At 47.3% G+C, this 11,614-nt stretch overlaps 1 protein-coding gene across 4 annotated transcripts; it reads left to right on the forward strand.

The window, feature by feature from the left end:
* Nucleotides 1–219: 219 nt before the first annotated feature.
* Nucleotides 220–10,411, forward strand: LOC308165147 (sushi domain-containing protein 6-like). 4 transcript variants are annotated; one of them, XM_080539257.1, is made up of 9 exons: nucleotides 220–408; nucleotides 1,894–2,047; nucleotides 2,996–3,187; nucleotides 5,125–5,316; nucleotides 5,901–6,092; nucleotides 6,374–6,568; nucleotides 7,137–7,275; nucleotides 8,257–8,696; nucleotides 8,831–10,411. In XM_080539257.1, the coding sequence occupies exons 2-9, from the start codon at nucleotides 1,930–1,932 to the stop codon at nucleotides 8,854–8,856; spliced, it is 1,494 nt and encodes a 497-aa protein (XP_080395383.1). In that variant the 5' UTR covers nucleotides 220–408; nucleotides 1,894–1,929; the 3' UTR covers nucleotides 8,857–10,411. The 4 variants fall into 4 exon arrangements, with proteins under 4 accessions (XP_080395383.1, XP_080395384.1, XP_080395382.1 ...); XM_080539258.1 differs by lacking the exon at nucleotides 220–408 and adding an exon at nucleotides 462–490; XM_080539256.1 differs by lacking the exon at nucleotides 220–408 and adding an exon at nucleotides 559–678.
* The last annotated feature ends 1,203 nt before the right edge of the window (nucleotides 10,412–11,614 follow it).

An 11,614-nucleotide genomic window follows, 5' to 3' on the forward strand; every position in this document is an offset into this window, starting at 1 on the left:
AAGCAGGAGATGGGCACCTGCCCAATAGTCATTAACGGTTTTCTAACGATATAGGTGGTTTTTTGGTAGATTTAGCGGTTTTTTAGACTGTAGTTAGGCTGGGAGTTGTCAATCCCATCTGGCAACCCTGATGTTTGGGTGAGAGCGAGGCAGCTCAGCTGATGGTGGTGTTCAATCAAACAACAAAGCGTCTGAGCTCAGCTGGCTAAGCTACCGGGATCTGTCCTCTCCTGTCCTCCCGGCTGTCCTCCTGGAAGAGCAGGAGACATTTGTTCAGCGATACATTCCCTGGACACAGTGCTAGGCTATAGCACCATGCAGGCGATGTCACCGCAGTGAAGAAGAAGAGGAGGAGGGTGGAGAGAGAAGAGGCTGTCAGAGAGGAGGAGGAGGCTGGCGAGGCCAGAGGTGAGGCTGGCCAGAGAGGAGGAGGAGGCGGAGGCTGGTGAGGCTGTCAGAGAGGAGGCTGGTGAAGCTGGGGAGGCCAGAGGTGAGGCTGTCAGAGAGGAGGCTGGTGAGGCTGTCAGAGAGGAGGCTGGTGAGGCCAGAGGTGAGGCTGTCAGAGAGGAGGCTGGTGAGGCCAGAGGTGAGGCTGTCAGAGAGGAGGAGGAGGCTGGCCCAGGCCGTGTTGTGTCAGAGAGGAGGAGGCTGGTGAGGCTGGCCCAGGCCGTGTTGAGGGTAAGTAGCTTATGCTAAGCTACCTCAGAGCTAACGTCACAACATTGGGCTAGCTCGCTAACCAGCTAAACAGCTTAGCTCAGCAACATTTATAGTAGTTTAAGGTACAACATGTACTGTAGTTTAAGGTACAACATGTATAGTAGTTTAATGTAGATGACCATTGATTTAGCTATATATTAACTTCACATTTATCTATATATTAGCTCCACATTTCTGCTAACGTCCAAGAACAGAAGAGCATGCTAGCTGGTAGCATTAGCCAGCTACGGACTACGGAAGCAAACACAATGAGCGAGTCTCTGGTCTCTGTTGGGATGTTGTGATGTTGTTTTGGGGGTCATTTGTTTATCTGCTGATAGAAGAAGTTCAAATGGTTTGTGAATGTAACTAACGTTAGCTATCTAACATGAATATCAGCTGGCTGGCTAGCTTTGTTATCTTGCATATTTGTCCTTGTTCACCCTGAACATTCATCCTGATCTGGTGCATTAGAGCCAAATAAGGATTATTTAATTTTTTTTGCACCATTAAAATACTAGTGTACATTATTCAGACTAGTGAATAATACCTAGTCTGAATGAAATGATTGTAGAGTTCATCTGTTATTCATATAATCCAGATCACATATAGGGTTGGTATCTCAGAGCTCTTTCAAGGTCTGATTTGCAATTGAGTAGCCTTGGTGTTCATCTTAGACCTTGAATATTGCCATACGATTGGCAATTTATTCCATGCAGTGGTGTTGATTTAAATGAATAGGCCTGCAGTCAAAATATGATTTCCATTGCCAGTCACGAATCACGATTCAGGTTTGGGTTTTTTGCAGTGTCTTGTCCTAAGGCATGGTAGTGAGATCACACACCCACCGTTCTGGCACCAGTCCCAGGCAAGCCTCGCAGAATACTTTACCAGGTGTCAGTTTGGAAGATCAGGGCGTGGAATGCTTCATATAATTATGTTGCAGTATTATCTAATATACTCCTGTAATGGTTTGGAAACTACGTAACAAGGAATGTAGCCTGTAGCCTGTGTCCAGTGTCCTTCCTGTTGTAGGTGGCCAGGGAAGCAAAAGAAAAAGTGTGTGTGTGTGTGGCCGAGGCCTATTTTCTGAATGAGCAGTGTGCCAATAGGTTAGGTCGTTGCCATGGTTGCAAGGTCATCTATCTCTATAGAGACATCTGTCTAACATCTAACATCTGTCTCCCTCCTCAGGTTGAGTGGACTCTCCGTCTGCAGTGGAAGTGAAAGATGTGCAATGGAATGTTAGAGTCAATGTCAAACGCCTTCGGGCCCCCCTTCTCGCCTGACCGATGGTCCCTCTCTCTGCTGCTCGCCCTGGCTGTGGTCTCCACTGGACACGGATCAGGTAAGAGCCCACCCTAGGTTGCTTGGGTAACATGAGACCCCCCCAACTCCTCACTCAGGACTGATATGATTGATTGATCGATCGATCGATATGCCGTTTAGCTGACTTTTTTTTATTTATCCAAAGCGACTTTACATGACTTACATCGCAGTGATTTTTCAGTACGGTAGTATATATGGTCCCGGCAGGGAATCGAACCCACAAAAGCGTTGTTAGCGCCATGCTCTACTACCAACGGAGCCGCAGAGGACCACACAGGACTGCTGCTTCTGTCAGATAATTGTTGCACACACAAACACACCAACTCAGCTCCTCTCTGTGTCTAACAACGGCAAATGTACTGTGCTACTTGTGGGAAATCATGACATAGTAGTCGGTGGCTCTGAACCAATCAGTCAGCCCACACGAGAGCCTTATCACACCACAGTCCTCATGTCTTCTCCTCTGCCTCACAGCTGGACGGGGGCCTGTGCAGTATCAATCTGTTGCAGTAACGTCCTGCTCTTTGTGTTCCCACTCAGTTCTCACTGCCTTCCGTGACTCATGGTTGTTATATAAGCCACTGGGCATTCTGTTGTGTGTATGTGTGTGTGGGTATTTCGAAGAAAAAACCCACTCGCATTAAGAGAGAATCCTTGAACAGCAGAGCATGTTTTCGAATCCAGTAACACCGAAACATTTTTCTTCAAAATGTTTAGCACAAGACGTCAATATGCTAGAATCATTAGAGAACAGTGGCAGATCGCACATTTCTCAGTGACAACACAACAGTGGATCAATCAGCAGAGGTTCAGCTCAGCTATCTCTAATTATTTGTGACAAAACCCTGTTGTGGACAAACTCACAATGTATTGTATGACTTGTCTCCATTCAGGCTCACTCAGATATCACTGCCTATTGTCGGTATAGCTTTTTAGATACCGAATTTCCTCTCCTCCCTCTCTTTAGGCTGTGTGAGGCCGTACATGGTCCAGAACAGCTGGGTCAACCTGACGGAGACCAACCGGGGCTCCTTCCCTGTGGACACGGTGCTCCAGTACAGCTGTGACCCAGGCTACATGGCCGACGGACCCAGCACCATCACCTGCACCTCCCTGGGCCGCTGGTCCACAGACCCACCCCGCTGCCTGCGCAGTGACGGTGAGCCGCTCTCTGTCCTACTGCACCGTGTGCCTTAAGCCCAGTTCACATCTAGGATTCGCAACGCAACGGGTCAGTTTTAGAACGTCGCAGAGAAAAAACTTGGCAGACTTTCCAAAGTATCTGGACGTTGTGCCGAGAATTGACAAGTCAAATCGCTGGCGACGCCTTGCAACTGCCGTCGCAGAGCCGTCGCAGCCGTCGCTGCAACTCGAGTTGCGTTGCGATTCCTAGGTGTGAACTGGGCTTTGGCACGACGTGGGAAAGATGGGATGGTTTCGATCACAGGACTTATTTTCTTATCTATCTGTCCCTATAAACAGGGGTGCACATAACTTTTTGGGGCCAGTGCTCAGAGGAGCACCTAGGGATGCTGCTTGGTGCTCCCCGAGCTCGCGAGTCACGACCCGTCCCACAGGATGGATAAAAAAGGAATACCTGGATAACTTATATTAGCAAAACGACATTTATTCATAAATAAAGATGAACGAACAAATGATTGTGTGCAAAACAAAAGAAACAAATGCAAAATCAAATGACTGCTCTTTAAGCATGAAAGTCTGTCAGACTCCTTTAAACACAATGAAATCAACTGACATCTCTTTAAGCACTAACTGAATGTCTGTTCTTTAAACACACTGAAATCAACTGACATCTCTTTAAGCACTAACTGAATGTCTGTTCTTTAAACACAATGAAATCAACTGACATCTCTTTAAGCACTGCTCTGTTCTGTAAACACTGAAATCAACTTTTCAACAAAAAGTTACAGCCTAAGCATTTACTTATGCTACAAGCTTAATCATCATCATCACTGCTCTCTTGACTGCTGTAAGTTATCACTGTCCTCAATTTCAACCATGGTAGAGGATGTTGTAGTAGGCTATCACTTTAAATAGCTCATTATTTTGATTGTGCAACAAAGTCTTTTTTTTTTTCTTCTAATAGAATTCCCAACCATATTCCCTGGGTCAGGGGTCTAGGTGCGATAATGAAGCTGTAAAACAAACGTCTGAACGTTTGAAAGCTTCAGAGAAAAGAAACGTGAAGTCCCTTGGTGTTGTTTTTCCTTTTAGCGACGAGTCGTTCGGGACTGAATTTTCACGTGTCGGCGTGATAACCGTGATAACCGTGCGATACGCGATACGCAGAATGAAAGTACGAGTTACGATACTTTCCGAATGTTTTCGTGAGGGGAGTCGCCGTGGTCATCGTCGGTCGCCTTCGGCTGAGGGGACGGCAAATAGTTACTTAGTGGGGCTTGCAGTGATGCAGCAGTCAGCAGTTGGATTTTGAGGAAGTAAATTCCTCTCCCAGCGCTTCCAGCTGTTGGTGCGCAAGAGCGCGTTCATGCCGCTGATCTCCCGCGCAGCATGCATTTTGGCGACGCATGCGCACTGGCGCACCAGTTATGTGCACCCCTGCCTATAAAGGCCAAAATGAATTGGGGGGAAAAGTGTGTTTAAGTGTGCTGCTCCCTCTCTGCTTGGAACCAGTTGCATAATTACCTGAATCTTCAGGAGCTGATCTCAGAGGAGGCATTTAAAGGAATTCTAAATGACTTGGAGACAGACACATCTGGTTGGAGATGTTTTGGCTGATTCATATTGCGCTTGTTTCATCCCCGAAATTGATGACTTGTGATGAATACACTGATTCATATTTTAGACATTTTATGATTCTGTCATTTATTCTCTATTTTCATGTCAGAAACCCTGTTAATTGTGCTGTTGTCTGTCTTGTTCAGGACACACTTGAAAAATGTATTTTTAATCTCAATGAGACTTTTCCTGGTTAAATAAATAAATGTGGTTAATATGATACTCATTGTGAGTCCATATAGAATGGGAAATAGTGGAAATATATACAGTACATAATGTAGGTTGATAAGTTTACTAATAATGACAGTTGGGATGTTTTTCCTGTCTGTCTGCCAGTGTGTCGGCCTCCGCCTGAGCCAGAGAACGGGGGGTACTCATGCCACCCGGCCCCCTGCCACCGGCTGACCCACGGCACTGTGATAGAGTACTTCTGTGACGACGGCTACATCCTGAAGGGAGACTACAAACACCTCACCTGCCAGGATGGAGAGTGGGACGGCCCCATGCAGATCAGCTGTGTCAACCAAGGTGGGTGAACAGCTCCAGTCATTACCGTTGTCAGGTTTTACCTCAGGTTTTTGAGGTGTCTGAAATACTGTTTCATGTTACAGCCTTTTTCACATAACCGTTAGTTCTTAAAAAAAAAAAATGCAACTAGGTATTGTGAAATGATATTGTATGATGATAATGAATGTATATTGTATGTTTTTGTTCATGTATACATGTGAAAAAAGCATAAATGCACCTACTGTAATGCCAAAACAAATTCCTATGTGTCAAGCATAATGGCAATAAACGTTATCTGAATTTGAATGACTGGAGTCAGTCTAGGTTCTTACATTTACATTTTTGGCATTTAGCAGACACCTTATTCCAAAGCGACTTACAAAAAATGTTATTTGACTAAGTAAGTGAATCATCTATCCACCAGTCATAGCAGGAGAAAGTAATCGATGCTCAGGCCTGGGGAGTCATTGGCAGTCGTGCTAGAAGATGGATGTTTTCTATTTATTTATATTATTGGTTTTTCTTAGAGATTGTTATTAGTCATGGCAACACAGACTTTGACTAACTAACAGTCCTGGATCTCCTCTCCGGTCCTCCCTCTCCAGGCTGCGTGAGGCCATTCATGGTCCTGCACGGCACCGCCAACCTGACGGAGACCAACCGGGGCTCCTTCCCTGTGGACACGGTGCTCCAGTACAGCTGTGACCCAGGCTACGTGGCCGACGGACCCAGCACCATCACCTGCACCTCCCTGGGCCGCTGGTCCACAGACCCCCCCCGCTGTCTGCGCAGTGACGGTACCAACCACCTGACTGAATGAACAAGACATTCACACACACAATAACACCTAACTCTGAAAGGCAGGAGGGAATTCCGTCAACGTCACTAAAGTAAAACCCAGGCTTATTCTGATAAATCTCACGAGACCTATCTAAAAATCCAGGCTTATTTTGCTAAATCTCGCGAGAGTTATAAAAAAAATAAGCTTGGATTTTCCTTTAGCAACGTTGATGGAATACCCCGCTGGTCTACAACTGTATTGATTATGGTTCTCTTGTGTCCCGTCCCCCATGGACAGTGTGCCTGCCGCCGTTTGAGCCAGAGAACGGGGGCTACACCTGCCACCCCACCCCCTGCCGCAGGCTGAACCACCGCACTGTGATCGAGTACTTCTGTGACGAAGGCTACATCCTGAAGGGAGACTACAAGTACCTGACCTGCCAGGACGGGGAGTGGGATGGGCCCATGCAGGTCAGCTGTCTCCTGGACCAAGGTACGGTCACGGTTGTAGTGGGATTAACGTTAATGTGCTGTTAAACAAATGTTTAAACATTAGCGATATACGAATTAGGTGATCTGTTGCATACTCTGTTATACCTCCATCCACCACGACTCACTGTATATTAGTAATATGTGACACATTCTAATGCTAGTGTCCTCATGTCGGGATCTGATGTAATGAAAAATGTGAATACATTTCCGCGTTGTTGAAAATCAATGACACACTCGCTAGTCAACTAACACAGCTTGTTTTGTGAGCCTGCTAACAATGTAAAGTAGTGTTATAGTTAACTAGGTAGCAGTGGGGATTACTCACCCAATCCATTTCGTTGCAGTATTTTGCCTTGACTAGCGAGTGTGTGTTGTGATTCTCAACAACGTTGAAACGTAGTTCTGTGTTTCAAAATAAAAGTCTGAACATTTTGATTGGTTGCTGACATGCGGACCAAATGATCAGACTGTGTCACATATATACAATATATACAGTGTTTGAGTGTCCAGTAAACCCCATTCTCCTATAACCCCCCATCCTCCTCCTCTTCCTCCTCCCCCCCTCACAGACAGGGACCCCGCCCTGCCGTTGGGGATGCCCACCCTGTCCATCCTGGCGTCCACTGCCAGCTCCGTGGCCCTCATCCTGCTGCTGGTGGTGCTGTTTGTGCTGCTGCAGCCCAAACTCAAGTCCTTTCATCACAGCCGGTGAGTGTAAACACACACACACACACACACACACACGTCTGCTCAGCACCGGCTGGTGTCGGCTCACCCCACCCCCAGTACCCACAAACTAGCTTTTAAAAAGTGTCAAGTGGTTTTGTTATTAACTCCCTGACATACCCCCTCCCCTCCTCTTCCCTGACCTACCCCCTCCCCTCCTCCTCCCTGACATACCCCCTCCCCTCCTCTTCCCTGACATACCCCCTCCCCTCCTCCTCCCTGACATACCCCCTCCCCTCCTCTTCCCTGACCTACCCCCTCCCCTCCTCTTCCCTGACATACCCCCTCCCCTCCTCTTCCCTGACCTACCCACTCCCCTCCTCTTCCCTGACCTACCCCCTCCCCTCCTCCTCCCTGACATACCCCCTCCCCTCCTCTTCCCTGACCTACCCCCTCCCCTCCTCCTCCCTGACATACACCCTCCCCTCCTCTTCCCTGACCTACCCCCTCCCCTCCTCCTCCCTGACATACCCCCTCCCCTCCTCTTCCCTGACATACCCCCTCCCCTCCTCCTCCCTGACCTACCCCCTCCCCTCCTCTTCCCTGACATACCCCCTCCCCTCCTCCTCCCTGACATACCCCCTCCCCTCCTCTTCCCTGACATACCCACTCCCCTCCTCCTCCCTGACATTCCTCCTCCCTGACATACCCACTCCCCTCCTCCTCCCTGACATACCCCCTCCCCTCCTCCTCCCTGACATACCCCCTCCCCTCCTCCTCCCTGACATACCCCCTCCCCTCCTCTTCCCTGACATACCCCCTCCCCTCCTCCTCCCTGACATTCCTCCTCCCTGACATACCCACTCCCCTCCTCCTCCCTGACATACCCACTCCCCTCCTCCTCCCTGACATACCCCCTCCCCTCCTCCTCCCTGACATACCCCCTCCCCTCCTCTTCCCTGACATACCCACTCCCCTCCTCCTCCCTGACATACCCACTCCCCTCCTCGGCCCCACACACAGGCGTGACCAGGGGGTGTCAGGCCAGCCGGTGTCCATCATGGTGGAAGGGGTCCAAGTGGCCCTGCCCTCCTACGAGGAGGCGGTGTGCGGTGGAGGAGGAGGAGGAGGTGCTGCCTCCTCCTCCTCGTCAGTGGCGCTCAGCTCCGAGTCACGTGTGCAGATCGTGCTGTCAGAGGCGGGGACAGACCCTCTCATCGCCCAGGCTGGGCCCTCCAGGCCCCCCAACTTCTCCCAGCTGTCAGAGATGGCCGTGGTCCACCATGTGCCCCCATACTCCTCGTCCTCCTCCTCCTCTTCGTCCCCCTCCCCGTCATCGACCTCCCGCTGGGGCCCGGGACAGGCTGCCGCCACGGCCCTGCCACCCGCTCAGAGGAGGGGTTCGGCGGGCAGCGAGCAGCACGGCATGCCCCTCCTGGACTCTGAGCTGGACTACTCTGACGGTATGCCATTTCTATCATTACCGGTACTGTCTGTGGTAAATCCTAAAATACTATATACACCCCAGAAACTGTATCTGTGCATGTATTAACGTGGTGTGTACCGTGGCTTGGTGCTGGGTTTTTTGTTCCTGCAGATATGCCTTTATTAAAAGAGGCTTGAAGCGTGCTTACGTGCGTGCAGTCTCTTGGGAGTGCTGAGACCACCCCACACCACCGGAGCAGCTGACAGCCTTGCTGTCGAGCTGCAGTGTTGATCAAGAGGCCTCTCTGAAGCTCCCTGCTGCTTCAGCTGCAAACACACAGACTAGCCATCTCCGAGAGGCACTGAGAGGAGCTGTGCAACGCTCAGAAGAATACCTCACTCCCATTGAAAGACAGGGGGGTGGGGGGGCACTGAGGGGTTTCACATGTACATACATGCTTAAAAGATTTTATAAGACTTCTTACACCGCTACGTATGTCTGACGTCTGACACGCATACCGTTTGCTCTTTTAACCATTGGCTTAGCTTGGAGTCATACAGCTGTAAAGAGAAAGGATAAGAATGTGAATCCTGACTGAGAGGATGTTTTGAAGGGCTCATTACAGTGTGTCCTTCAAAAAGACACATCACATCGATTCATTTCAGTCCAATTGTTGAAGCTGCAAACACATTTTCGGAAATAGTCATCGCAACCGGCTCGTACCGACGTCTGCCGTTGTCTTACCATTTAGACATTATCTCTGCTTCACAGCCGCACGTCGTGAATGATGTGTTAAGGCCGGTGCAATTTAGAACCCACGCATTCCTCACACACATTTTCTACTCCTGGTGAGTTGACAGGGAAGTATGAATACATGTAATCATAATGTCATTGGCTATTTTCGGATAGCACAGCTCACACATGATGTCATATAGCTATTCCACTGCGGGCAATTGTTGTGGGTGCACATTTTCACAGCTTCCTAGTGATGTAGTGCTTCTGGTCTGGTGACATTATGCACCCTGCATGTGACCCATTGCTTGCTTTCTCCGTTCTTTGAGGCATGAAGGTATTATTCAAACCCCACCCACCCCACCCCACCCCCATTCACATTCACATTCCCATCCCCTTTTCCCCCTGTTGGCCTTAGATTTTCACTATGCACAAGCACCCTTTGTAATGGTTTTCATTTGGAAAATTATTAATTTTAAGATTGAATGTCAATTTCCAGTCTCTTCAGCTCTGAGATGTAACCAAACGGAGCCTTGTCAGACTAGACGTGACGCACGGACACCTGAAAATATTATAGGCTATATTTATTCGGGTTGTTTTGAAAAACTATGTTCTTAAAGTATAGATATGAAAACTGAAATTGAGTATTTAATATATTCACGTCCAGAATGCTGTTGATCAGCCATGGGTCCTTCGATGTTTCCTCGATTCTTGAAAAGGATGTTAAGATGGGTCTGTTAACTTTGATTGACCTAAGGACGTAACATGTGTGAAACCATAAAGTGACTTGGGTTTATCACACATCAAAAGCAGGTAATTATTGTACAGAAACTCTGTCATGTCTTGAAGTTGTTTCAGTTGCTTTGGATTTTCCTTTTGGACTGAACAATGCTGAACGATGCATTTGGTGTGACAATAGTATGTTATTATTTGTACAAATTAAAAAATAATGAAGTTTTAAGTTAATTTTACTCTGTATATACCCTGTGATAATTTTTAATAAATATAATTTTAAGTGTGCATGAATTTGGTTTTGGTCCTTTGACAGTTTCATTGAACGTCAATGAGGAATGGCTTTCAGCACTAGGTGGCATTGTCATGCATTGAGCATTTAGAAGTGAATAAGGGAGAGAGAGAGTAGGGAAAGAAAGTAGAGCTTAAGAGAAGGGAGAGAGAGAGGAATCAAGGCATGCATGGTTGGGAGGGCAGGAGAACTGCTATCTAGTAGCACAGCTCTCAACTCTAGCTGCTATGTAGCTATCTAGTAGCACAGCTCTCTTCCGCGTTCGTAAATTAGCTCAGGGAGCGTCCACGTGACTGCCTCTTGTCCAATCAAATTACTTGGTCCCTTTATGAACCCAGTGTGCGCTCCGGCGAATTTACGAACGCAGGCTCTTCTGTTCCGCGTGGCACTTTAGCAAAGAAATAAAGATGGACTTTAGAAAAGCACATTTATATATACATTATAAACATCAATCCCTTATTTATTTTTGTATTTTTGTATTTTTTTTTACAAAAGCACAGATGGAGTTTCATTGGCTACTTTATACCACCAGTTGAACAAATTAGACAGGATACCTGGATAATTGATCAATTACATTAAAGTCATTGGGAATTTGGTCTAAAATCTCAACATTTAGTTATTGAATTATGACTAGATCTATATGTATATAAAATACCTTTGCGTGACCTGTTGTGTCATATACTTAAATGTTGTTATTCATTCAGCAAACTATAATATCCAAGTTAATGATCACAATTCACAAGAAAAAAATACAGAACACATAGTTACTATTATCCCTCATCTTAGTGTGCATTGATTTGCTTGCTTGTGAGCCATAATAACAAAGACACTACATTCCACTTACAATGAACAAACATGTACAAAATACAGTCGCATTGGTATAATTGTGCTGCTTACCCTCCTCACCAAAACAGCACCCTAAAATGCCTTACTCTTGATGTCACAGAGGTGACTGAGTGCATACCATGCTACCCATGTAGGTCTGCAGGCTCTAACATGGAACCCACAAGACAGGAGGAGGAAGAGATGAAGACCTAGAACCACCTGGAGAAGAACCACAGAGCAGGAGATGAAGAATTTAAAGGCCTAAGTAAGTAAGGTGTGGGTGTCTGCCCTCACAACACACTTCCTGTCTGATGTGTCTCTCTCTTCAGTGCCCTCCCTGTTTCCTTTCCTTCAGTTTGGTCTTCTGGTGCTCT

The sequence above is a fragment of the Nansenia antarctica genome (assembly GCF_963989245.1).
Source record: "Nansenia antarctica genome assembly, chromosome: 1".
NCBI classification, from domain to species: domain Eukaryota; kingdom Metazoa; phylum Chordata; class Actinopteri; order Argentiniformes; family Microstomatidae; genus Nansenia; species Nansenia antarctica.

Coding starts and splice junctions, on each gene's coding strand:
- LOC308165147 (XM_080539257.1), top strand. CDS start 1,930: ATGTGCAATGGAATGTTAGAGTCAATGTCAAACGCCTTCGGGCCCCCC. Junction 3,188..5,124: donor CCGCTGCCTGCGCAGTGACG/GTGAGCCGCTCT, acceptor TCTGTCTGCCAG/TGTGTCGGCCTCCGCCTGAG. Junction 5,317..5,900: donor GATCAGCTGTGTCAACCAAG/GTGGGTGAACAG, acceptor CTCCCTCTCCAG/GCTGCGTGAGGCCATTCATG.